A 25,281-nucleotide genomic window follows, 5' to 3' on the forward strand; every position below is an offset into this window, starting at 1 on the left:
CATTCGTTTCTCAGTTCTTGAAATCAATGGTTTAAATTTGTTCTAACAGGTCATACAGAACTCCAAAATCACATTAAGATGTAGTTTTATGTACAAATTATCGTTCTGCCTTTCACTTATTTACAGGTGCTTTAGGCTTTATGGCATGAAAATCACTAACATGTATATACTGGAAATTCATGATGCAAGTGCAGTCCCTTAATTTGTCTCCATCACCACAATAATGATGACATTAAATCTCAGTGCAGTTAGTACTAAACCATTAAATGTTCTGCAGCATGTGGGTACAAGTAGCTCTGCAGCAGTGAGCTTGTTGAGCTAGACGTCTATGCCGTGCTTCTTGAGGAGGGCTTTCAGGTTGTCGTTCTCTTGTGCCTGCAAACACAGACAAGAATCACCTTGTTACTCACTGTAGGCCTTCGTGCCACATACTTAAGCCTTCTGAGTAACAATATGAAGGAGTAAAGCCTAAATTGCTAAATAACAGACACCTTTCTGTATTACTGCTGTGAAATTTACAAAACAGACAAAAAGTAAAATAAGTTATAATAAATATATCTGATATTCCCCGTGCACAGAATAACAGTCACCACTTCCTCAACAAGAAAGGAAATACCAGACAACAGTACTGGTTTAGTTTATAGATGCATTTGAATATATACTGTGTATATAATTTATATGTTTTTTACTAATTTTAATTTTATTGAGTGTCTGTATCGTCTTAGCTGTTTTACTGCTACAATGCCAATGAGGATTCTGATACTGACTTAATGTGCATGGAGATCTTATCAGTAACTGTATTCATCACTCAGTCAGCAGCATTACAGTTCTGCCTTCTACTGCCTGAAATCCAAAGCAGGACTGAGTGTGTTGTGAGCGATCTGCCATCATTACTGCAGTTTTTGTGGAATTCCAGGCCTAAAGAGTTCCCCCACTGGGACTGTCCATTTGGGAACTTGGTGTTTTCATTTGTTTTAAGCGGCAAGCTAACTAAGGATAATGTTATCCTACTGTAACTGTGAGCTCGTTAACATTAAAAAACAGAATGAAAGAGTGACTAGAACTAAACAAAGCTTTAAAAAAAGAAAAGGTCAACGTTTGCTTTCGTTATGAGTTTGGCTCATATCGGTTCACTTTAGCTCCCTAATAATGTTACTAAAAGAGTCACCTCTCTGTCCTCACACCAGAAAGAGTGAATCTAAAGTATGAAGCTTTTTTGACTTTGCCACACTTCTGGAAAACTCTCGAAGTTGAATCCTGAAGCAGTGAATGAGGTGACATCTCTACTAAGAACCTGAGTGACCTCGTCCTCAAGGTCAAGGTCAGATTTTGTGAACACAAGAATGAGGCTAAGTAGCACGAGGGCATCTACTAAAACTCTCAGACAAGCGTGTAGCCCAGTGACATTAACCAATCAAGGTCAGAGGTCAGTTTTTCTGAAAATCTGAGGATTTTTGAATTTATACCATAGGTGCATCTACTAGGAGGCTGAGGAATGACACCAGTATTTTTATGGACAGGAAGTGTGTCACTGGGACCTCGTTCTCTAGAGAATGAGGTCCAAGAAAAGAAACTGACTTTTCGGTAACCAGGCAGTAATCTGTAATCTCTGTGCAGGGGTGAAAGATTCCTGACACACTAAGCATCTCACAAGACATAAGTAGTCCAAGCCTGCCAGCAGTAATCTTCATGAATATTTGACATCACCAGTTTATCACTGCGCTCCTGTAGCTCAGTGACTCTTTGAACCAGGTGGTCATAGCTTTCCTTCAGCTTGTGAACCTTCTGGTCTGCACGGGTCTTCACTGACACTAGGATTCCTACAACAAAATAAAAAATGGTCAGCATTTTAAACTTTGCCCTGCTAACCATGACATCTGGAACTTAACATCAGTCATTTTGATCTCATATAAAACCAAAAAACAAAACCTGCAAATACAACAATGTGAAAAAAATCTTTTAGTGGGCCACCATTGTGCTTTCTGAATAGTGACGTCTAATGTATTTTACATTCCCAATCTGCTTTGCAGCAAGATAAAAATGTATTCTTTTAGCAATTTGAACATGAATGTACATAGCGGACAATCAAAATGTGAATGTAAATGAAGACGATCATAAAAGAGAGGAGGCAAGAGGAACTCAGAGACATGTGATGCTGTTGCATCATTGATGAGCTGATTAAATAATCAGAGCCATGACCATTGGTTTATCATTTCATCCATTTCCTGTGAACACTGCAGAGTGGCACTGACCGTTGATAATCCTGGCTACCCTCCAGAGTCGGAGCAGGATCAGAAGACCTATCCCATCAAAAGCGTCCTCATGGAAGATGAAGACAATGTCCAAGATGAAAGACACTATCACCACAAAACCATCAAACACCTCGAATTTGTGCAGGAAGAATTCCAAGCGGTATGCAAACATCTTCCCAGCCAGCTCCAACATGAAGAAGGTGAGAACAGCCAAGCTCAGGTAGTGAAAAACCTGAAAAACACATAACGGTGTAGTAAAATCTCAGTAATACCCATGGGATGTCTCTTAGACTGTGAAGAAAAGTTGCTTGCCTCTGGAGCAATGTGGCCATGCTCGAGCTTGATGACAGCCAGATCTATAAGCAACTCAGCCAAGACAAAGATGGCATCCAGGATTACCAAACACACAACCAACACCTGCAAGCAGAGACAGTTATGATGTCAGCTTCTATTAGTTTTCAAAGTAAAAGAAAAAAACTGTGGTGGAAGGTACTTGAGCTCAAAACCAGTTGTAGTTGAACTAAATCTAATATCTGACATTGTGCAGAAAATAAGGTCCTCTTGCTTTAAACTTTCTTGTCTTTTGCTGCACTTTGAGGAAAAATATGGAACAATAGCTGGGTTATAAACTGGTACAGTTAAAAGGACGCTAATTCTGCATAGCCCATTGAATACCTGTGTTTCACTGTTCTATGGCATAATCCAGTCAATATTCAAAAAATGATGAGGAATCCTCTGAAACACTTGTTACCCGTAACTGTGGGATCAAACCACCAAGCTTCTGATTAGAAGATGACCTGCTCTACCTCCTGAGCTAAAGCCACCCCACTGGTCAGAACAAAACTTCGATAAAGGCACGTAAATGAGAATGAACAGTTTGTAGACTGGGGGAACCTATACAGATGAGAACCATAAGGAGCGTGTATGGAGGCGTGGTCAGACGCCTGACTTCTGTTACTCTAAATCTCCAAAACAACAGCAGCCGCTTTAAAAGCTGTCCAGACATGACTGAGATGATGATCCCGAACAGAAGCTCAACCAAATTTACATTTTTTTATTTTTATGGACTTTTCCTGGAATCGTTTGCCCACCCTCATATTTCTCTGTCATTGTAATAGCTTAGTAGCTTTGGCAGACTGGAAGGCTCAGACAACAGTTTCTTTGGTACATTTTCTGAAAAGACTACAGCGACATACCTGGAAACGTTCTGAGCTGTAGAGCCTCTTGAATGAATCCCTAAATGTTAACGTAACTGGAAGCTGTGCCGTAGCCGGACTCAACTCCTCACTGGAAACATGCAGTTCTTCCTCGTCGCTATGGACCACATGCTGGTCCCCCACAGCAGTGAAATGCTTCAGGTACCGAGACATGATGGCAGGTTGAGGGATGAAGAGAGAGGACCACGTCCCACTTCAGCGCACCTTGGAGAGAAGTGTGCATTTCACTTTAAAGCCATGAAGTGTGGAGCCATAAACCGACATTTTGCAAGCTGTAGTTCATAAAGTTGAGCAATGTTGCAGGTTCCACTTATGACCAAAAATGGCATATGTTCAAAATGCTGTATACCTTCTCTACAGATTTCTCCATGTTAGTCAATCCCAGTTTACTTCTCCTTTTTTAATATTTGCAACATGCTACTGACAAACCAACTTTTTGGTATAGCATACAAAGGAAGCTGAGGAGCCTGCTTATCTATCCCACACCCCACTCAATAGATCTGGAAGGAAAAGTCATAAGACTGGTTTGGTTATCATGAAAATCCATCCTATCAAAATGTCATGATATCAAGACAGAAGGGCTGTTGAGCCCAGAGCTCTACAGGCTAATTATGAACCAGCTATGGGTGCTCTGTTCTTCTACGATAATCAAGTGACAGAAGCACCAAACCCCAGACATTCTTCATTAACTGCAGAGCTAATAATAGTACATCTTACATCTTAAATTCACTACAAACAGTTCCGCAAAGTTAATTTTAATTTCACTACTACTAACACACTTCATTTTTCATATGCGTTGATCTGTGATGTGATGGAAGATGCGCAGCAGAACACGGAATTTTCTAGCCTTACTCCAATGCAAATGGTCATTTTACAGGCGTTTTAACTATACTGGTGTAGCACTTAAAAGTACAAGAAGTCAGAAAGTGAGCGTAAAATTTCCGACTACGAGATTCTGCAGCACTGAGCGCAGCTTTGTCGCTTTAGGTCTGCTAGATTTTTCTGTTTATGCGTCTCAGACGTTGGCAGGAGGCTGAAACTCGTGATAGGCACGTCCATCCCTTTTACTTTTGCCAAGTAAGCATTTTACTACTGAGAACAGCGCTGGCCGGACTCTGCACAGCGGAAGCTGTTATTTGGTTTACACGAATAAACGGTGACAGCAGCTTACCTTTACCTTCCACCTTCTCCTTTGGCACTTTCAACGCTCCTCTCAGAGAAAGTTACTCGGCGTCAAAAAAACCCCAAAGAACCTCAAAACTCCGCCTCCGTCTTCAGACCTTCCTCCGCCCGATTCTGTCCACCTACCCGTCCCCGCCCGTTTTTATTTGTTTTGTTTTATTTTGTTACCTAATATAAAACGTTTATTTCGTTATAGTCCATTTCATAAAGCTATACAAATCTTTTTTGAGCAAAACTGAAATATTGCTGACAAAAAGCTCTAGAACAGCTGCCCCTTTCCCCGCTTGCATTGTTGCTCTAATTTTCTTTCTACTCCAGAATAGCAACACTAAGCGTTATGTTCGAATATATGTGCTGACTGATTGATTTCTCAATGTCCATTGGTTTATTTATATTCATTATCTACGCGTTTCATTAAAACATTTATTTAAATCATCCTCGATAGTGATGATATAGATCAGTGGTTTCCAAACCGCTCGCGCGCGCGCGCACACACGCCCATATTTTGCTCAATTGCGGTTTATTTCTCACCTCAAACATTTACTAAACAATTAAGCAAATACAAGTAACCTGCAGGTAGTAAGAAAATAAACTACTAACTCTTTTACGCTACGTCCGCACCTACACGGGTATTTTTGAAAACGCAGCTGTTTCGTCCACGTGTTTCGAATCACACACAAAACTGAGATTTTTTAAAACTCATTTTTTGCGTTTACGTGTGGACGAGGAATACAGAGTTCGTCACGCAACGTTAAAGGTATGTGCCTTTTTTCACGTCAGCTGTGCGCCACGTTATTGCTTACATGAGAGGAATTGCAGAATGGCAGATTAACAGTATTTTGTCTCTATCTTCAGGTTTTACACGCTTACATAAACACCCAGTTACTGTCCTTCTATTTACAAAGGCAGAGGCGTCACGGTGTGATGATTATTTTCCCTGTGTAATAATATTCAACATTGCTGTCAATACATTTTTTTTAAAAAATGCCTCTCTGTGCAAAATGGGTTTAAAAACATAAACAGCTGTGGGATCCTGTTTGTATGAATCGGGGGAACAAATCGTGGCAGGATCAGCCTGATGTTATTTGTATCCTGCTGTAACTTTACTGTATAAAGAGCAAACATCTCCAACATGTCAGGAGTAGTTAGTCATTACAACAAGTGTTTGTGAACTAAAGATCAAGAATGTGGGATCCTGTTTGTCCGTGATCTAAACAGCCCAGCGCTGCTCCCGACGAAGGAAACACCAACCCTGCAGGGAGACCTACCTCGGCACTCCTGCAGGTGAAGCCAAAGGGAAGATTTGCTTCACCATATTTTCTAGTCTTTGGCTCAGAATGAAGTTGGTTTGGAAATCTAACACTGTTAATTCAATTTACATTTATTTATATGGTGTGAACTCACAACAGTCACTTTAAGGCATTGGACTGTAAGGTAACCCTACAACAACAACAACCTCTTTGAGCAAACGGGAAGTAAAAACTCGCTTTTAACAAGAAGAAAGCTCCGACAGAACCAGGCTCACGGACGGGCAGCCAGAAAGACACAGAGGTGTGGACTCGAGTCACATGACTTGGACTCGAGTCATTAATTTTATGACTTTAGACTTGACTTGAAAAAATGTTCTAAGACTTGTGACTTGACTTGGACTTTTACACCAATGACTTGGGACTTGAATTGGACTTGAACCGGTTTACTTGAAAAGACTTGATATTTTACCCCAAATATAAAATTTAACATGCATATTATATAGAGATTGAAAATGTGACGTCATTCACGGGTAGAACCGTAAAGGATTCTGGGAACTCGTGGCAAGCGGTAGTAGCGCACGCAGGCTTTCAATTGAAATCAGTCACACAGCGATAAAAAGAAACACAAAAATGTCAAGAAGCCGTTGTATTATTAACTGCAATAGCCGGTCGCATGACAGCCACGGGAAGCCGACGGGTAAAGAGATCGGTTGTTATCGGATTACGTCGTTGAAGAGAAATTGTTCGAGCCATGTTTCCGAAGTAACAAAGACGCGACTGGATTGCAGCCATTCAAAGACCAAATATAACGTCCCAGAACACTCCAGCTCACAGGTTAGTCTGCTCCAAGCATTTACACGAAGGTCAGTGTTTTTTAGTAGTTAATACGTCATTTTCATAACATAATTGGTGATATAGGTTACAAGCAAGTCTGGCGCTGAACAGAAATTGTCGCGCTATGCTCCTTTATTTATTGTGCATAAATAGTGAATTATCCTGACACAATATTGCGTTTCGCTTCTGTTATTATGGTACATTGACAAAAACATATACTTTTATTCACAGGATAAAACAGGTTTTTTGTATCACTAATTGTCCAGTGCGATTACAGCATACAATATTGTTGTCACTGCTACATTTCTGTGATGGGTACCAGAAATTATTTCCACTACTAATTAATTACCGTTGAGCTCAAAGGTCCTATTAATAAACGGTTAACGAATGTGTATTTATGACGACGATTTGTGAGACTGGTAAACTTACCTTTGTTCGTACGATGGTCTTTCGTTCTACACGGTGCATTTCAAGGTCCTGTACCCATCCGTCGGTAAACTGTACCTGGGCTTGTTGCAGTGACCTGAAGTTACTAAACTTCATGAGTGTATGCACTCACTCCAAGAACCGTATAATTATAAATATGCATATAAATATGCTAAGATGAGATAGCTGACTTCATCTAACTAGCAAATGTTTTCCAGGCTACGTTGGTGATGCAGTTTTTTTTAATGTGTATGATATTTTTGTCATGCGATTTTAAAGCCGGTCCTACAACCGCATCCAAGAATAACATGCAGCTTATCTCAGAACTGTCGGTGAAAATTATTCTTGGAGCTAGGTTTAATTGAGCTGCATTTTAAAGAGGTGCAATTTCACAATTTGTGTATATTTTCTAAGTTCACTATTTTGTCATGTGTTGAGAAAAACACAGATTAAAAAATTACATGGTCTAATATTTACATTTAGCATAACTGCAACATTATTTTTTCGTTTTTTTTTTTTAAAGACTCGAAAGGACTTGAAATTCAAAGTTTCAGACTTGTGACTTGACTCGGACTTTTACACCAGTGACTTGAGACTCGACTCTGACTTGCCTGACATTACTTGAGACTTGACTTGAGACTTACTTGAGACTTGCAAAACAATGACTTGGTCCCACCTCTGGAAAGACAAGACAAACAACACACTAGAAGAGAGCCAAAGATTAATCATTTAATCACTAGTTATTAGATTTGAGTATAAAAAACAGTGAGTGAAAAATAATTAGTTCTCTATTCATAAAAGCTGGACCTTTTAGTTATGGACACAAAACCAAATGTTCAATAGACAGCTCAGCTCCTCTCTTCACTTTATAAGTGTATAAAAAAAACAACAACAAAAAAAACCCCCCTGCATATCTGGCGCCACATGCACTTAGGGACATGTTTGAACATGCCGTTCAATTTGATACAAACTGATTTGCACAGAAGTCCAATAACCAAACAGCATTTGGGTTCAGATCAGGAAGGCTGTTGCTCCAGTCACACCACTAAATCAAACTTTTAATAACCGGCAACAGTGACAACAGTTACCATGCGGAACAAGCTCAAATACATGCATTAAATAGTCAGTGTAGATTATCACTAACAAACCTGCTTGCAGCAGCCGCCAATCTTAATTTTAACCCAAAGTAGTGTAGCTACATTGGTTTCAAAATGTGGGTGTAGATATGAAGGTTTTAAATTCAAACTACATTAAAAAAAAGCTTTAAAAAAGTTATCACTACTATACCGCTATACAGATAATTATCTTTGATTTAATCAGAGTTCTGCCTTTGCCAGCATGTAGTCCAGTTGGTTTTATGTGAACACAGTTGTGCCAGAGTTTGTTTTTCTCCTCCCCACAACTGCAGTATTCAGGAACCTTCAAATATAAATTCATCACAAACATCAAATGTCTTGTTCCATTTAGGCATTTATTAAAGCAATGACACATTCACTGTTCAGTTTATTCACCTTTGAAAGAGGTAGCTTGAAAACACAGGAAGTAGTGACAAAAAGGTTTAAGTACATTTCTCAAATAAAGAGGATTCCATCACATCTAGGCCAATGAAACAGACAGATGACTAATGTTCAGCCACAACGACAGGAACAATCATGCATTTGTCTGTTATTTAGCCTCGTGTACATTAATGCTTGTACCATTGTATAGTCAGACTTCAGCACCACATCATCTTGCTGTTGTTATAACCCCAAATGAGTGATGCCATAAACTTAGCAGTAAAGAGTTTACTAGAAAGCCGTTCTCATAATCTGCAAACCGAGCAATAGACATTTGGTGGCTTTCAGACAGAACGTTGGTTTAAGGGATTTCAGCATTAGCTTCATTTTTCCAACCAGAATTTACAGCCATCTGTTCTCTTCAAAACACCACATGGGAAGCTTGCATCGCTTAATCATTGAGCTCAGTTGCAAGATAACCTCAGAATTATCCAACTCAAAATGTACACTTGCTGTACTCCAGTGTAAATGTGTGTCCAATATCACCTATTGATGCTGCTGCTTAGATTAACAGACATTAAAAGGCAAACATTTTGATAGATCTGGTTTTAAACCTTCAAATGAGGGATTAGAGAAAAAAAATATAAAATAAAAACCCTCGTCTTGAAATCTAGAGCCCCTGTGAGGTTGAGGTATGCAGACAGGACTCCACATCCTGACATTTGCCGAAACTGGTCGATGTAGCCAAGATAGCAGTTGCATCCCCAAGTCATCCAAAACTGCCTGTCAGGATCCCTGTCGACACAAAACCAAAGCACAAGAATTACTATTATTATTCAATCTGCACAGTGAAGGTAACTGAACTATTCCCAGCAGCATGTTTCAGGCCTTCAGTCAGGTTCTGGTAAATTGTTTTTACTTAAACCTGTGCCAAGTCCTGACTTTCTCTCCCAATACTAAGATTCTCCAGCAGAGATGAGCCAGTCTCTGTCAGAGCAGTACAAGATTGGGTTCACACCATTTCTCCACATCCTTCATGTACATCACACATACCTGCAGTCAGTCAGCATGAGCTCCTTGCAGCATAATGTGTTATTATTCACTAATCAGTGCATACAGGGCAAAAACTTAAATACAAGTAAAAGTTGTCAGTGAGACCCACCTTCAGTCTGTAGATATCAGTACCACAGATCCTCTGCCTGCAACACAACCACAACCACTATTATCTCATCTATTCACAACAGCCTTTTGCTCAGCGCCAGGCCAGTGTCAGTCTCAGTGTAATAACTTTAGATTTACCACACACCACCCACCAAGAAACTGATTTGAATTGTCCAAGAATTTCCAGCCAGTGTCAGTCTGGATGTTCTCCTCCCACAAATGACTGATCAGTGCATCCCCATCGGAAACTCATGCCACTTTGGATGGAGTAAAATCTGAGTAAGCAGCAACATCTAGCTGCTGTAATGTTGTGAGTCTGTGGCATCAGTTGGTCCCTGTTAACTACACTAGCTAAGAGTCTGAAGCAAATCTAGCTTAACATCAGTCTGAAATTACACCAGGAATGACAAAGATGTGAACATGACAAGACTGCTAAATAGTTCAATGCAGAACACGTCTATAAACTGAATTTAACTTACCTTTACGCCTAAAGGCAAGCAGTGTGTAGTTCTACTCCACTGCCAACACTCAGCCTTCATGTCTGTTTAACACTGGGTGCCAGCATGTCTGCAAGAGAAACCAGTGCAACATCAGGATAGTCTTCAAGATGACAATTTGTAGGTGTTCACATTTAAGGAGCTTTTAATTTGTCTGCATCCTCAGACTCAAGACAAATCATATCATCTGAGAAGGGATCCACTTTAAAGTGAAAACTAATGCAATGGCACAAACCACATTCACATCAAGCCCCATTTTCTAAACTGAAGTCAGGGAGCACAAACGTGCCAATTTATTCTTATGTTGTCACAGTTACTTCTGCTAGCAGACTTATGTGGCAGCATATCTGTGAGAACAATGGAGAAATATGTAGTTGCAAAGGGAATCCCCCCAAAAAAATCTCATTACAAAAAATGGAAAGTTTATCTGGTTTAAACACTTTAATTGGCATTTTCCTTGCCCATGTCACTCAGTACTATAAAAGCTATAAACAGAATTAATTAGGCAAAGGGGAAAAGACTGTCTTGAATAGACATGCCCCACACATTTTTTTTAATTGACTGGCTTGTTTAATAGCCAATAAAGCATTTTCTAATTTATCAGTTTTTCTTGGAAATGTTTTATTCCCAAAAGCAGATTTCTCACCGTAATACTTTAAATCTAAAAGACTTACCAACTGAAGTCACTGCCTGTTGTGTCCGTTCCATAGTAACAACATGGCGGTGCCGCAGAAGTGTCCACTGCAGCCTGTCCATCTGAACCCACTGGGGAAAAGAAGCGCGAAACCAGTTAAAAACGTCCGGCATGAGAAGCACTGAGTGGTAACAGCAGACATCCGTCGTTGTTTCACACACGGTACTTCATCTCTTTGTATGTTGGGCAGACACTGCGATTTTTTCCAGTGGCGTCAAACTGTGCGTCCATAAAATGAAGGTTAAAACAGAAATTCTGTCGCTCGCTCTCGGTCTTTCACTCACACAGACACACAATCAACCTTTCTAAATTGCTAATGAAAAACATGATCAGGCAGCTGATTGAGCAGCATGTAGATCCAACTATTGTCACGGTTGTTGTGTCGTGATAATTTTGTGAGGCCACATGGAAAAGGCTCGGATGAGCTTTCCAAAGTTCTACAAGTTGTGCCTCCATCGCTTGTGTCCAGATCACACGCTGCACAGCCGTGCTGCTTTTTCACCGACGTTTATGTGTTTGCGCGTGCGCAGTGTGAGAAGCTGCGGTGACACCCTCACGACGGTCGGGACCAAGCGATTGATGATCGCGAGCTGGTCGTGAGGTGTTAATCGCTTCTCGTTACCCCGCGTAAACTACACGACGCACTATGAAGGCCAAAATCGGGCCGATCGCCAAAACGCTCGCACGACTGAAAAATCGGCTCAAAATGGGCCAAAAATCGCAGTGTCTGCCCAGCTTAACGTTGCTCCTGCACAGGAGTAGCCCACAGACTGGTTGTTGCACATATTTTTTGATGCTGTCTCCCATCAAGAGCCCACAAGTAAACGCGGACTGCCATTGCACTACACCCGCTCTGCGCACTCACAAAACTTTCGAGTCCCGTTTTAACACAAATTTGTCGCATGGATAAATTACACTCGCTTTAGTCCTTTTCCTTGTCGACGCACCGCACGGGCCTTTACTGAGCAGACCTCACCATAATGAATTTTCCTCCTTCCGCACCACATCTTCCTGCTGACTGAGAGGCAGACCACGCGTCTCGTGTCAATTTATTAAGCCCGGATACCGCTGTGCATTGTGGGACAGGAAGCTCTTCCATCTGTTTTTTTTTTTTACCTTTATTGAAAGAAATTATCGACAAGTCAAGGAAACAGACCAGTATTGAAACAATTTATATTATAATGTTGATGAAGCAAGTCATTTTAACTTTAAAGGGAGAAAATAAAAATATCTAGGGTATAATAATAAGGAACATAGGCCTTTTGGCACAGGCAGGAATATTCAGAATAGCAAGTACCAGAGGTGGGACCAAGTCATTGTTTTGCAAGTCTCAAGTAAGTCTCAAGTCTTTATCCTCAAGTCTCAAGTCAAGTCTCAAGTAATGTCAGGCAAGTCAGAGTCGAGTCTCAAGTCACTGGTGTAAAAGTCCGAGTCAAGTCACAAGTCTGAAACTTTGAATTTCAAGTCCTTTCGAGTCTTTAAAAAAAAAAAAGAAAAAAATAATGTTGCAGTTATGCTAAATGTAAATATTAGACCATGTAATTTTTTAATCTGTGTTTTTCTCAACACATGACAAAATAGTGAACTTAGAAAATATACACAAATTGTGAAATTGCACCTCTTTAAAATGCAGCTCAATTAAACCTAGCTCCAAGAATAATTTTCACCGACAGTTCTGAGATAAGCTGCATGTTATTCTTGGATGCGGTTGTAGGACCGGCTTTAAAATCGCATGACAAAAATATCATACACATTAAAAAAAACTGTATCACCAACGTAGCCTGGACAACATTTGCTAGTTAGATGAAGTCAGCTATCTCATCTTAGCATATTTATATGCATATTTATAATTATACGGTTCTTGGAGTGAGTGCATACACTCATGAAGTTTAGTAACTTCAGGTCACTGCAACAAGCCCAGGTACAGTTTACCGACGGATGGGTACAGGACCTTGAAATGCACCGTGTAGAACGAAAGACCATCGTACGTATCATAAGTTTACCAGTCTCACAAATTGTCGTCATAAATACACATTCCTTAACCGTTTATTAATAGGACCTTTGAGCTCAACGGTAATTAATTAGTAGTGGAAATAATTTCTGGTACCCATCACAGAAATGTACCAGTGACAATAATACTGTATGCTGTAATCGCACTGGACAATTAGTGATACAAAAAACCTGTTTTATCCTGTGAATAAAAGTATATGTTTTTGTCAATGTACCATAATAACAGAAGCGAAACACAATATTGTGTCAGGACAATTCACTATTTATGCACAATAAATAAAGGAGCATAGCGCGACAATTTCTGTTCAGCGCCAGACTTGCTTGTAACCTATATCACCAATTATGTTATGAAAATGACGTATTAACTACTAAAAAACACTGACCTTCGTGTAAATGCTTGGAGCAGACTAACCTGTGAGCTGGAGGGTTCTGGGACGTTATATTTGATCTTTGAATGGCTGCGATCCAGGCCATCCGTCGCGTCTTTGTTACTTCGGAAACGTGGCTTGAACAATTTCTCTTCAACGACGTAATCCGATAACAACCGATCTCTTTACCCGTCAGCTTCTCGTGGCTGTCATGCGACCGGCTATTGCAGTTAATAATACAACAGCTTCTTGCCATTTTTGTGTTTCTTTTTATCGCTGTATAACTGATTTCAATTGAAAGCCTGCGTGCGCTAGTACCGCTTGCCACGAGTTCCCAGAATCCTTTGCGGTTCTACCCGTGAATGACGTCACATTTTCAATCTCTATATAATATGCATGTTAAATTTTATATTTGGGGTAAAATATCAAGTCTTTTCAAGTAAACCGGTTCAAGTCCAATTCAAGTCCCAAGTCATTGGTGTAAAAGTCCAAGTCAAGTCACAAGTCTTAGAACATTTTTTCAAGTCAAGTCTAAAGTCATAAAATTAATGACTCGAGTCTGACTCGAGTCCAAGTCATGTGACTCGAGTCCACACCTCTGGCAAGTACTTTGTGATTTTACAGTATAGTACAGCAGTTTTTTATTTATATTAGAAAGAAGCCTAAGTGACTTAAAATAATGACAAAAGTAATTCAAGAAGACGGTAAACAGAGGAGGGGTATTTTTTCCACTTACATGCATGAATAAAATACTTACATAACACTATTACAAAATTGACAACATCTGAGATTTTAGAATCCAGATTGTCCATAAAGTAAAGAACATCCTTAGATGTGAAAGAAGGTATATTGGAAAGAGTGAAACCCAACAGTGTATTTCAAACCAAAGAGCATTAACATACTGACATTTGAAAAATAGATGCTCTAATGTTTCTGCATCAGAAGAACAGAAAACACAAGAGTCGGACTCTAAATTAAACCTTTTATACAGGAATTCTCCAAATGGATATATGTGAATACTTTAAAGTATTTGCGATAAGATTTAACAACGGTATGGGTATCGCTTTACAAGCCTTATTATAATTATTAAATGAAACGTCATTTTTATTTATCAATAAATTCTTCGTACCATAGCAAGTTTCCGTTTTTGCCAAGAAGATCAAAAATAAAACATACAACCCCATCATACCAGTTTGATTTAAATAAAGACTTCTTATTGACGACTATAACCCTATTATTCCACATCACAGAATTGTGAAGTGAAAAATTGTGGGTGAAAATTAGTTTCCCAAAATCCAAAGCCTGCTTATAGAAACTAGACAACTTAAGAGGAATCTTAGAAAATTGCATTTGAGCAAAAAATCGAACCCGCCGACATTATTAAGGAGTTTGTTTGGAATATGGTACCACATAGATTGAGGATAGGAAATGCAGTCGTTTAACCATGTGAGCCTGAATGCAGCAATAATGGATTCAAAGTCTAAAGCTTTTAAGCCCCCATTTTCATAGTCTTTAACCAATTGTGATTTGCATATATAATTATTTTTCCAGATAAAGCTGAATATAATAGAATTGGGCAGTTTAATCGTTTCTGGAGAGGTAAAAATTGAATAACAGGGGGTATATGAGTCTTGAAAGTTCTTCTGCTTTAGACAGTAAGATATGACCTAATATGGATAAATCATGTGTTAGGCAATGATTAAATATTTTTTTAACTACATTTAATCCAGCAGTTATGTTATTAATCTCTCGATCATTAGTATTTTTACTGATTATTAAACCAAGGTATTTTACCTCCTCTTTTACTGGAATATTGTTAATAATACTTTGATTACAGCTGTGTACAGCTAAGATTTCACATTTTTTAAGACTTAGTGTTAAGCCGGATGCTTTTGAGAATGAAAGGATTTTATTAATTGCAATAGAGACCAAATTTATATTCTTTAGAAATAAGGTAGTGTCATCAGCAAATTGACTAATTTCAAATTCTTTATCAAGAATGTTTATGCCTTCCAGATCTGAAGAGAGTTTGACATAAATGGCAAGCATTTCTGTTGCAACAATAAACAATAACGGGCTAATAGGGCATCCCCGTCGAATGCCACGATTAATTTTAAAACTATTAGAAAATCCGTGATTGAGTGCAATACTACTTTTTATATCTCTGTACAACATTTTCACTACACTAACAAATCTGGGGCCAAAACCCACAGCCTCCAGAGCTTTAAATAAAAAATATGCTTCAAAGAATCAAAAGCTTTAAAGAAATCAAGAAATAAAATAAGGCTATCATCGATTAAATAATTGTAATCCAACATATCTAATACTAAACGGGTATGATGATGAATGTGATGTCCTTTTATAAAGGCTGACTGTGTCTCATCTATTATTTGAGTTATTCCTGTTTTTAATCTGTTGGCATAGACATGAGCTAACAATTTATAATCACAGCAAAGAAGTGTGATTGGTCTCCAATTATCTAAAAGGATAGGGTCCTTGTTTGGTTTAGGAAGTAAAGAAATTATTTCTCGTTTCATAGTTGGAGATAGCATCTGATTATTTATCCATTCATTAAATACCTGGGATGGAAAGGTGCTGCGCCTAACTGGAGGGCAGACTAACTGTGAATATGAAGAGCAGCGCCGCCCTAGGCCACAGTAACAAACAACAGCAACAGAACCTGAAAAGTCAGCGCCACCTGCTGGTCAGGCTCAGACCACTGTGGATCTTAAAGATGAGGAGGAAAAGGAAGGAGAAGAAGAACAGCCTGGTGCAGCAGGAGCAACAGGCAACAACTGCTCACACTGCCAAACCAATACACCAGACAATTATATCCACGCTATTTGGTTCTGTCCACCAGTTCAGAAGTTTTGGCGCGAGATATGTGAAGACTTATCGAAGTGTCTGAAATGTAACATTCCAACTTCCCCCTTAGTGTGTTTGTTGGGCTTAGATAATGTCACTACAGATAAGAATATAGCCCATTTGGTTTTCACTGCCCTATGCATAGCCAAGAAAACAGTCCTCATGAACTGGAAAAATAAAAATAATCTTAATTCTAACCAATATAGAAATTATCTAATAGATTACATTAGTCTCGATACAGCCTCTGCCACCACATCAGATCAATTGCTCTGGGCTCCTTTGATCAGCTCCATCACCCAGTGGGGGTGGGGGGTCATAGTTTGGTCCCGCCTTCACTGTTGTGATTGGTGTGGGGGTAGGGACAGGCTTGGGGATTCCCCAGGAGCGTCTTCTTTGGAAGGCTCAGCCCGGGGTTGCGGTCATCAGAATCAGAAAGGGGTTTATTGCCAAATGTTGAGCAGGTTTACAACATTAGGAAATTGCTGCGGTGCTTCAGTGCAAACATGCTGTCATAAATAGCACTTAAATAGACATGGAAAAAAATAAAAGTAGGGATAAGAATTAAAAGTGCTACGTGGAAAGATATGTGCATGAGATATACATGAGATATATACATGAGAATAAGAATTAAGAGTGCTACGTTGAAAGATATATACATGAGTGCAGGTGGTGATCAGTGCCAAACATGGAATGATGCAGTGACACAGCGTAGGGTCATGTGTTAGTAGCGGGAACAGTCATATGGTTATTGTTCATGTGTCCAACAGCAGAGGGGAAGAAACTGTTCTTATGGCGAGAGGTTCTGGTGCGAATGGACCGGAGCCTCCTGCCTGAGGGGAGCAGGTCAAACAGACTGTGTCCAGGGTGAGAAGGGTCAGCTGAGATCCGAGCTGCACGCCGCAATGTCCTGGAGGTGTACAGGTCCTGCAGAGATGGGAGTCTGCAGCCAATCACCTTCTCAGCAGAGCGCACAACACACTGCAGTCTCTGTTTGTCCCTGATAGTGGCTCCAGCGTACCACACGGTGATGGAGGAGGTGAGGATGGACTCGATGATTGCAGTGTAGAACTGCATCATCGTCCGTGTTGGCAGGTTGAATTTCTTCAGCTGCCTCAGGAAGTACATCCTCTGCTGGGCTTTCTTGATGACGGAGGTGATGGTGGGCTCCCACTTCAGGTCCTGGGTGATGGTGCTACCCAGGAAGCGGAATGAGTCCACAGAGGTGATGGGGGTGTCAGTCAGGATGATGGGGGGGAGTGGGGCTGTGTGCTTCCTGAAGTCCACAATAATCTCCACTGTCTTCTGGGCATTCAGCACCAGGTTGTTGTGGCTGCACCAGGACACCAGACGTTCAACCTCCCTCCTGTCATGGCCTGTTAAGGGCTCTGTTGGTTCTTAGATGATGGTTTCCTCGTGGCTGAGCGTAACTGGAGTCATGTGCGGACGCATTTTACATCCACAAACGTGGTTTGTGATACATGTGGCAAGAAAGTGAGGTGTTGTGGCAACACCACCAAATCATATCACAGAATATGACGAGCGTATGTTGAGGCGAACTGAAGAGGAGGACAGGGACAGGTGCTGCTAGGGCGAGACAGACGTCTCTCACAGAGTCCTTTAGTGCGGCAGGCAGGCAAGGTGTTCAAATAGCGCACAACTTCAGTTTTTTTATTTCTATATGATGAACCCTGCATTATTAAGTGATAAGAATAAGTAATCTGATGACCTGTAATCATTATGACGCTATAATTTGAGATACAATAAATAAAATACGTTTTTGTACAAAGTATCAGTAACAGATCAGTATCGTCGATACCACCCTGAATTTTACTTGGTATCGGATTGGAAAGGAAATCAGTGGTATCACACATTACTAGTTGAAACAAATAGGAACCCCAGCCGACCTGTTTGTACCATGACTAAAAATAACTATCTCCCCATTGTTGTGACCAAAACTTCACATCATGTTCCTCAAAATGAGTTTCCTGGAGAAAAAAACAATTTGCCTGTTGCCCCTTGCAGAACTGAAAAACAGCTTTGCGCTTAATTGAGTCTTTAAGTCCCCTTGTGTTAAAGGAAAATAAAGAAATGTAAGTTTTCAATTGGAACACAGAACACATGAACAGCTTTAAAGATGAAGTTTAGGAGGTTGAGTAGGAAAGTCTTGAGGTAAAAGTCCCATCATCTGAAATGTTCCACTATATTCCTTTCATAGTCAGATGTCAGCCCGTACCTGGGGTCTCTTCCCTGATGCGTTTGCCTTCTATGAAACCAAAAGGGCCCCTGAAGCCCGCAGCCTTGCCTTCCTTCCGAGCCTGGTCGATTTCTGGCCACAATGCTTGTCTGGATCTCCAGTCCTCCGGGGGTCAGGTCTTCAGCAAAGCGGATGCCTTCTTCTTTGCACATGGGAGAAGCCTTCGTTCACCTCCAGATGTCATCTCTCACAGCATGTCTCACAAACAGAATAATGATTTGTCGATGCCGCTCTTCCCACTCTGTGGACAACATCTTCTTTAGGTCCGGAGCAATCCTTCCTAGAAGTTCCACCACTTCTTCTCTGATATTTTCATTTATTTTCTCCTTTTTCCCTTTGATACGGAGACACCATCTTCTTTTCAATATTTCCTGGCTCAACACACGCTCTTTAATGTCGTCATTATCTTTTTTGAGTGATTCAATCTCTTTTTCCAGGTGTTGTATTTTCTTTTTGCATTCTTGTAGCTCCTCTGAATCAAACTGCACCGATTTAGCGATGGAAGCCAGCATGGCGCTATGTTGTTGAATTTGTTTGCTAACTTCGTCCATGCGGTCATCAACACGTTTTCCAAGATTCTCAGTAGCTTTTAGTATACTGTCTTTGGATGTGTTGGGGTCGTTATCAACAGCCGTACCTTTTGCTTTTTTCTCCATATGTGGTTTTTCAGGAGTATTATCAGGGGTTGTTAACAGTCTGTCCCTCTTGTTGTGAAAGGGAGGTCTTTCACTGCCGGAGGTTTCGTGTTGTTGTTTTTCTTCATGTTCGGGCTGAAACATCGTCAATATAACTCAAAGGAGTGAAATATATAACTTTAAGATTATCATCATCATCATCATCACAGTTTATTTATATAGCACTTTAAAAACACACAAGGCTGACCAAAGTGCTGAACAATAGAAATATAAGAGATTATAACATTAGTGAGGAGTTCAGACGGATGTGACTGCTCAGCCCGCCATCTTGCCCTGCCCCCTTTGTGTGAGGACCTTATCAGGAGGAAGTCGGCTAAAGCTGAAGCTGCGGCCTGGCCCGTCAGGTCTGAGTTCAGCTTTTTTGTTTTTTGCTTCTTTTCTCCATCTTTATTTCAGGTAATAACAAATATACAGGGGCTTGCAAAAGTATTCGGCCCCCTTGAACTTTTCCACATTTTGTCACATTACAGCCACAAACATGAATCAATGTTATTGGAATTCCACGTGAAAGACCAACACAAAGTGGTGCACACGTGAGAAGTGGAATGAAAATCAGACATGATTCCAAACATTTTTTACAAATAAATAACTGCAAAGTGGGGTGTGCGTAATTAGTCAGCCCCCTGAGTCAATGCTTTGTAGAACCACCTTTTGCTGCAATTACAGCTGCCAGTCTTTTAGGGTCTGTCTCTACCAGCTTTGCACATCTACAGACTGAAATCCTTGCCCATTCTTCTTTGCAAAACAGCTCCAGCTCAGTCAGATTAGATGGATTTGTGGACAGTTTTGGCATCATATGAATGATAACAATAATATATTTCTCTGTTTGTTGTTGTAGGGGTACCAGTCGAAGAACTGGTTTTTGAACAACAGCAGCGTCTGGATTTTGAAGAAATTCAAATGCAACAAAATGATGATGAGGAGGACAGAGTTCAGGACAAGGAAGAAGAGGCTGATAATGAAGAGGAGGAAGAGGCTGATGTTCCAGCAGCGGGCATAGAAATAAATCCACCTCAGGAAGTAGAAGGACCCGGTAACAGTCGCCCGTCCGTCGGATAACAGTCGCCCGTCCGTCGGGTAACCCGACGCACAGATATCCATCAAGAACTGTATTTGTCTTATGGTGAAGCTGAGGAGAAGAACGACAGGAGAGATGTGGGAGGTGGTGACGGTACAAAGCCCAAATGAGACGTCCATCCTGACATCACCGACTCAGGACTTTCATGAAAGCCTCCACTCTTTGCTGCTGTGGCTCGCTCACGCAGAGAGCGGACGCTACGCAGTGGACATCGGCCACCCAGACACGACTCTCACAGCGCTGCAACAGCACAGCAACACCCTCACTGCTCTGCAAAAGGAGCTGCAGGACAGGCAGGCTCATCAGGCCTCCCTTCAGACTCTGTGGTCTCAGCTCCAGCCTGAAGACGGCACAGAGGAGAGCAACGAGGCCCGGGAGAAACTCCACGTGACGGGGAGCAAGCTGAAGCTGCTCCTGAAGCAGGTGGACGGCGACCTCAGCAACCTGCGGCAACGTCTGGACTGTGAATCTGCTACAGCCGCCCAGTGTCAAAGTGTTTCTCAGGAGGCTGCAAATTCAAAGAAAGGCTCCTCCACTCAAAGAGAGAAGCGGGAATCGTCTCCCCCTCGATCCTTCTTCTACCGGGCCCTGCGTGCCGCCTTCCCTCTTCAGCTCCTGCTGCTGCTCCTCCTGCTCCTGCCCTGCCTGATTCCAATGTCGGAAAGTGACTCCAGCTGCACCCTTACCAATAACTTCGCCCGGTCCTTCTACCCCATGTTGCATTACCCCAACGGCCCACTTGATTGTAATATCCCTCAGGGCTCTATACTGGCCATTTGTGGCCACTTTGCTTTTCGCTTTTCGCTTTTTTTCCCCGCATTTTTGTTCTGTTAAAAAAAAAAAAAAAAAAAAAAAGGAAGTAGAAGGACCCTGGGTCAATAACAGAGCTGAAATCCCAGCAGGAGAAATTGAAATGAACCCGGCCCAGGCCCGGCTGAGAGTGACAATGAAAGTGTCCTTGAGAGTGGTCCTGACAGTGACACCGATCACAGTGACACTGACGACGACACTGATAACAACAACAGTGATAACAATGACACTGATGAGAATGACAATGATGATGGTGGAGACAATGTTCAGGATGGCCCTGTGCCACTGGCCTCCAGCCCAGTACTGGGAGGTTCAAGGAGGAGACCAAGGGAGGAGGAGGATGATGAAAAAGAAGATGGGGCACCTGGACATCTAGCAAACTAATCAGAGGATTCAAAGATGTACGTTTCAGTTGCAGCTAAATCTGTGAGTCGTCTGCATAACAATGAAATGAGATGCCATGTTTTTTAAAAAGTGAACGCATAGAGAGCATATAAATTGAAAAGAGAACTGGGCCAAGAATGGACCCCTAGGGGACCCCACAAGTGAGTGAGGTTTTTGAGGATGATGTATCCCCAATCTAACAGAAAAGCTTTGGTTGGAGAGATAAGATTTAAACCACTCCAATGCAGTCCCTTTGACTCCGACAGTGTTCAAGCTGAGAGATAAGAATCCTATGATCTACGGTATCAAAGGCAGCACTGAGGTCTGATAGTATTAAAATGGCAGAATCTCCCAAGTCAGTAAAAGTGAAAAGGTCATTAAAACCTTTTAAAAAAGCAGTTTTGGGGCTGTGGTGGGCTTTAAAACCAGACTGAAATGCTTCACTAATGCCATTTTTATCTAGAAAGGTCTGGACCACAGCATGTTTAAAGTCAGCAGGGACACACCCAGACTGAAGACTGCTATTGACAATAGACAGCAAACTCATACCCACAGTGTCATAACATCTTTTAGTAAATGAGATGGAACAATATCCAGAGTACAAGTACAGTGAAGATTTTGAAGCAGTTCCCCTGATGGTCCACTGGCTTCAAATCGGTCTGCTGCGCGGCCTCTTGACTTAAGAAAATCTCCTGTGTTCTGGGCCAAGTTATTAATCAACAGCAACAACATGATGTTGAGGAGGACAATCTTCAGAATGATGAGGAAGAGGCTGCTGTTCCAGCAGCAGGCACAGAAATAAATCCTCCTCAAGTTGAAGGACCCTGGGTCAATAACAGAGCAGAGATCCCAGCAGGAGAAATGGAAATAAACGCGGCCCAGCAAGCAGAAGATTCCATAGCTGAAGAAATGAGGTGGTTCTGGGATAACGAGGAGGCTGAGAGTGACAGTGTCCCTGAGAGTGGTCCTGACAGTGACGCCGATCACAGTGACACTGACGACAACGACAGTGATGATGATGGAGCCAAGGGAGGAGGAGGATGATGAAGAGGAAGATGGGAAACCCAGAAAACAATCCAAACACTGAAATTTGCTCCTGGACACTCAGTGTTGACATTTCCAATTTTTTCTTTGGAAGGTTCACCAGCATACCCACACCGGCGAAAGAGAATACCTCTGTGACCAGTGCGGTAAAAAGTTTAGATCTTCATCTAATTTGAAGGTCCTCAAGCGGATCCACACTGGAGAAAGACCATACCTCTGTGACCAGTGTGGGAAGTCCTTTAGACAGTCAGCGCATTTAAAGAAGCATTACCGTACCCACACACCAGAGAATCCTGTCAATGCTGACCATGAAGCTGTACCGGCATTTCCACAATGACCACACTGAAAATGTTAAAAGCCTATTTGTAAAGCATAAAATATTAAAAAGACAAAAAACACTTGATTAAAATACATGATTAAACTCTTAAATTCATATACAAGTGCTGTTTTCTGTTGTAACTTTTCGGTTACCGTTGTTTTATTCAACTTCCTTTTTGCTTTGTCTGCTTTTTCTATTTGCTTGTCTTTTTTTTCTTGAGTTGCAGTGCATTTGACCTATCAAGGCCACCGTACACCCCACCTTAATAACATTGTAATAAAAACTCGAGGACTTAAAACCTTTATATCACAGACCTTGTGTTCTCGAACCAACTACGATAGACATGTTTCCAGCAGTGAGACCAATTACACCACAAAAAATTGATCGTTGATCTGTGTGTTCTGTCTAGTATTACACAGATGTTTATATAAACAGTGATTCCTACAGTAATATACAGTAAATGTTTACAGTCCAAGGATACCTATAATTACATTACTGTCCACAGAGTCACACAGAAGACATAGATTTTATTGTGAGCTGATTATAAATCAGGACGCTCTAGGCCGCAGGTCGATGATCGATTTTGTAATTGTATCACCAGACCTGCGACTATATGTTCTGAACACTTGGGTAAAGAGAGGGGCTGAGCTGTCAACTGATCACTTGGATCAGGTGGCGGGGGAGGACGCTGGACAGACCCGGTGTACCTAAACGCGTAGTGAGGGTGTGCTGGGAACATCTAGCAGAGGCCCCAGTACGTGAGATCTTTAACGCACACCTCCGGCAGGGCTTCAACAGCATTCCAAGGGAGACTGGGGACATTGAGTCCGAACGGACCATGTTCAGCACCATTGCTGAAGCTACTGCATTGAGCTGTGGCCGCAAGGTGGTTGGTGCCTGACGTGGTTCTAATCTCTGAACCAAATGGTGGACACCAGAGGTGAAGGGAGTAGTGATGGGATTTCCGGCTCTTTTTAGAAAACGGGCTCTTTCGGTTCGGCTCACTAAAGAGAACCGGCTCTTTCGGCTCCGAACTGGCTCTTCAGGTTGTTTTGTTGCTTTAATTAATTTATTATTAACAATAATATAAAATTATGCACAAAAGGAATTACTAATGTAAAAAAGTGGTTTTATTTATATATGTTTATATATAAATATTAGGGGTGCAACGATACACAAAATTCACGGTTCGGTTCGATACTTTCGATACACGGTTTGATATTCTTTCAATACAAAAAAAAATGTTCATGCCTTTTTAATTTGTCATTTATTAAAATTATAAATATATATTTTAACTCAAAAGTACAGTTTTCAAATTTAATGTTGCTGAAACACCAAAGTAATAAAAAAATTAACCTATCTGATCGAGAAATCCCTCATCTTTGGAAAAGAGAGTTTATTACAGAGAAATGGCTCTTTCCAAAATAAAAGCTATACTATACTCTTCTTCTGGGCTATATTCTCAGCAGCATATTAAACATATCAGGTCCCCATAAGGAGAATCGTGCTAACGGCTGTCTAAATGACTCGGGTAAAGTTTGTAGCATGCGTGCTTGTTGTTTTTGTCTGCTTCCACTTGTCTTTGCACTAGGATGATGTCGGAATAAATTTGCAGTCATATTCGTTGTGTTCCCACTAGTGTTGTCAGCGTTAATCTCGTTGAAATAACGTTAATGCCACAACACGGCAAATCTCGGTTAACGAGCTACCGCGGATCGCCCCGTGCGTGGGGCTGGACGGCCAACACGTTAACGAGCTAACTGCGCTAACGCACTAGTTCCCACCAATGTAATTGAGCATTGCGTGGCACATCCAACATACTGTTTTACTTTAGTCCATGACGCGCTTACCTTCAGGGTCATACGTCACATGAAAACCAAAATAGTTCTAAAGGCCAGATCTGAATGAGGGTGGGGGAGGTTCAATTTGCCATGTTGCAACGAGAGCTTAACTTCTGTCTCGCTAGCTTGCCCTGCGCTCAGTGAATCTGCCTTCGACTACTCCGCCTAGGCTGCACTGTCGAGTGCAGAGCCACTGAGCGCTCAACACAGACAGCATCGTCAGAAGGAAAGTTGATAAAATAAATAAAAAATGTTGTATTGTTCGATACATATGCGTACCGAACCAAAAGCACTGTATCGAACGGTTCAATATCGATACGAGTATTGTTGCACCCCTAATAAATATATGCGGTGGCCCCTAGAGACAAAACACGTACAAACTCCAAAAAGCATTTCTAGCATGAACTGAACTTCCAAAACAGCTACCTAGATCACTTAAATTACACAATTGAAAGCATGAAAGCATATGTGTATTGTTTGTGTATTTATACACAAGCATTCATATACAGTCAAATAATTTTAAAAAAAAAGTTCATTTACCTGTTACTACCACATCGTTGGTACTTGCCGGCTTGTGTAGCCACTAGGTAACATAAGCTCAACA

At 41.1% G+C, this 25,281-nt stretch overlaps 2 protein-coding genes and 1 long non-coding RNA gene across 3 annotated transcripts; 1 reads left to right on the forward strand and 2 right to left on the reverse strand.

Annotated features, from left to right (window-relative positions):
* Positions 1-111: 111 nt before the first annotated feature.
* On the reverse strand, positions 112-4,911 carry hvcn1 (hydrogen voltage-gated channel 1). Its single transcript, XM_085415038.1, has 6 exons — positions 4,641-4,911; positions 3,449-3,673; positions 2,565-2,669; positions 2,253-2,484; positions 1,708-1,820; positions 112-375 (listed from the first exon to the last, which is right to left on the reverse strand). The coding sequence occupies exons 2-6, from the start codon at positions 3,620-3,622 to the stop codon at positions 319-321; spliced, it is 681 nt and encodes a 226-aa protein (XP_085271164.1). The 5' UTR covers positions 3,623-3,673; positions 4,641-4,911; the 3' UTR covers positions 112-318.
* Positions 4,912-8,613: 3,702 nt separating this feature from the next.
* LOC146676767 (uncharacterized) lies at positions 8,614-12,071 on the reverse strand. Its single transcript, XR_014912821.1, has 5 exons — positions 11,986-12,071; positions 10,990-11,080; positions 10,298-10,385; positions 9,820-9,856; positions 8,614-9,452 (listed from the first exon to the last, which is right to left on the reverse strand). It is a non-coding gene; the product is annotated as an uncharacterized LOC146676767 (long non-coding RNA).
* A 116-nt stretch (positions 12,072-12,187) lies between these two features.
* On the forward strand, positions 12,188-22,921 carry LOC146676768 (nesprin-2-like). Its single transcript, XM_085380435.1, has 2 exons — positions 12,188-12,343; positions 20,040-22,921. The coding sequence occupies exon 2, from the start codon at positions 20,322-20,324 to the stop codon at positions 21,111-21,113; it is 792 nt and encodes a 263-aa protein (XP_085236561.1). The 5' UTR covers positions 12,188-12,343; positions 20,040-20,321; the 3' UTR covers positions 21,114-22,921.
* Positions 22,922-25,281: the final 2,360 nt, after the last annotated feature.

This window comes from Rhamphochromis longiceps, linkage group LG2 (genome assembly GCF_057381845.1).
Source record: "Rhamphochromis longiceps isolate RC_006_pf linkage group LG2, R_longiceps_female_GT1.1, whole genome shotgun sequence".
NCBI lineage: Eukaryota > Metazoa > Chordata > Actinopteri > Cichliformes > Cichlidae > Rhamphochromis > Rhamphochromis longiceps.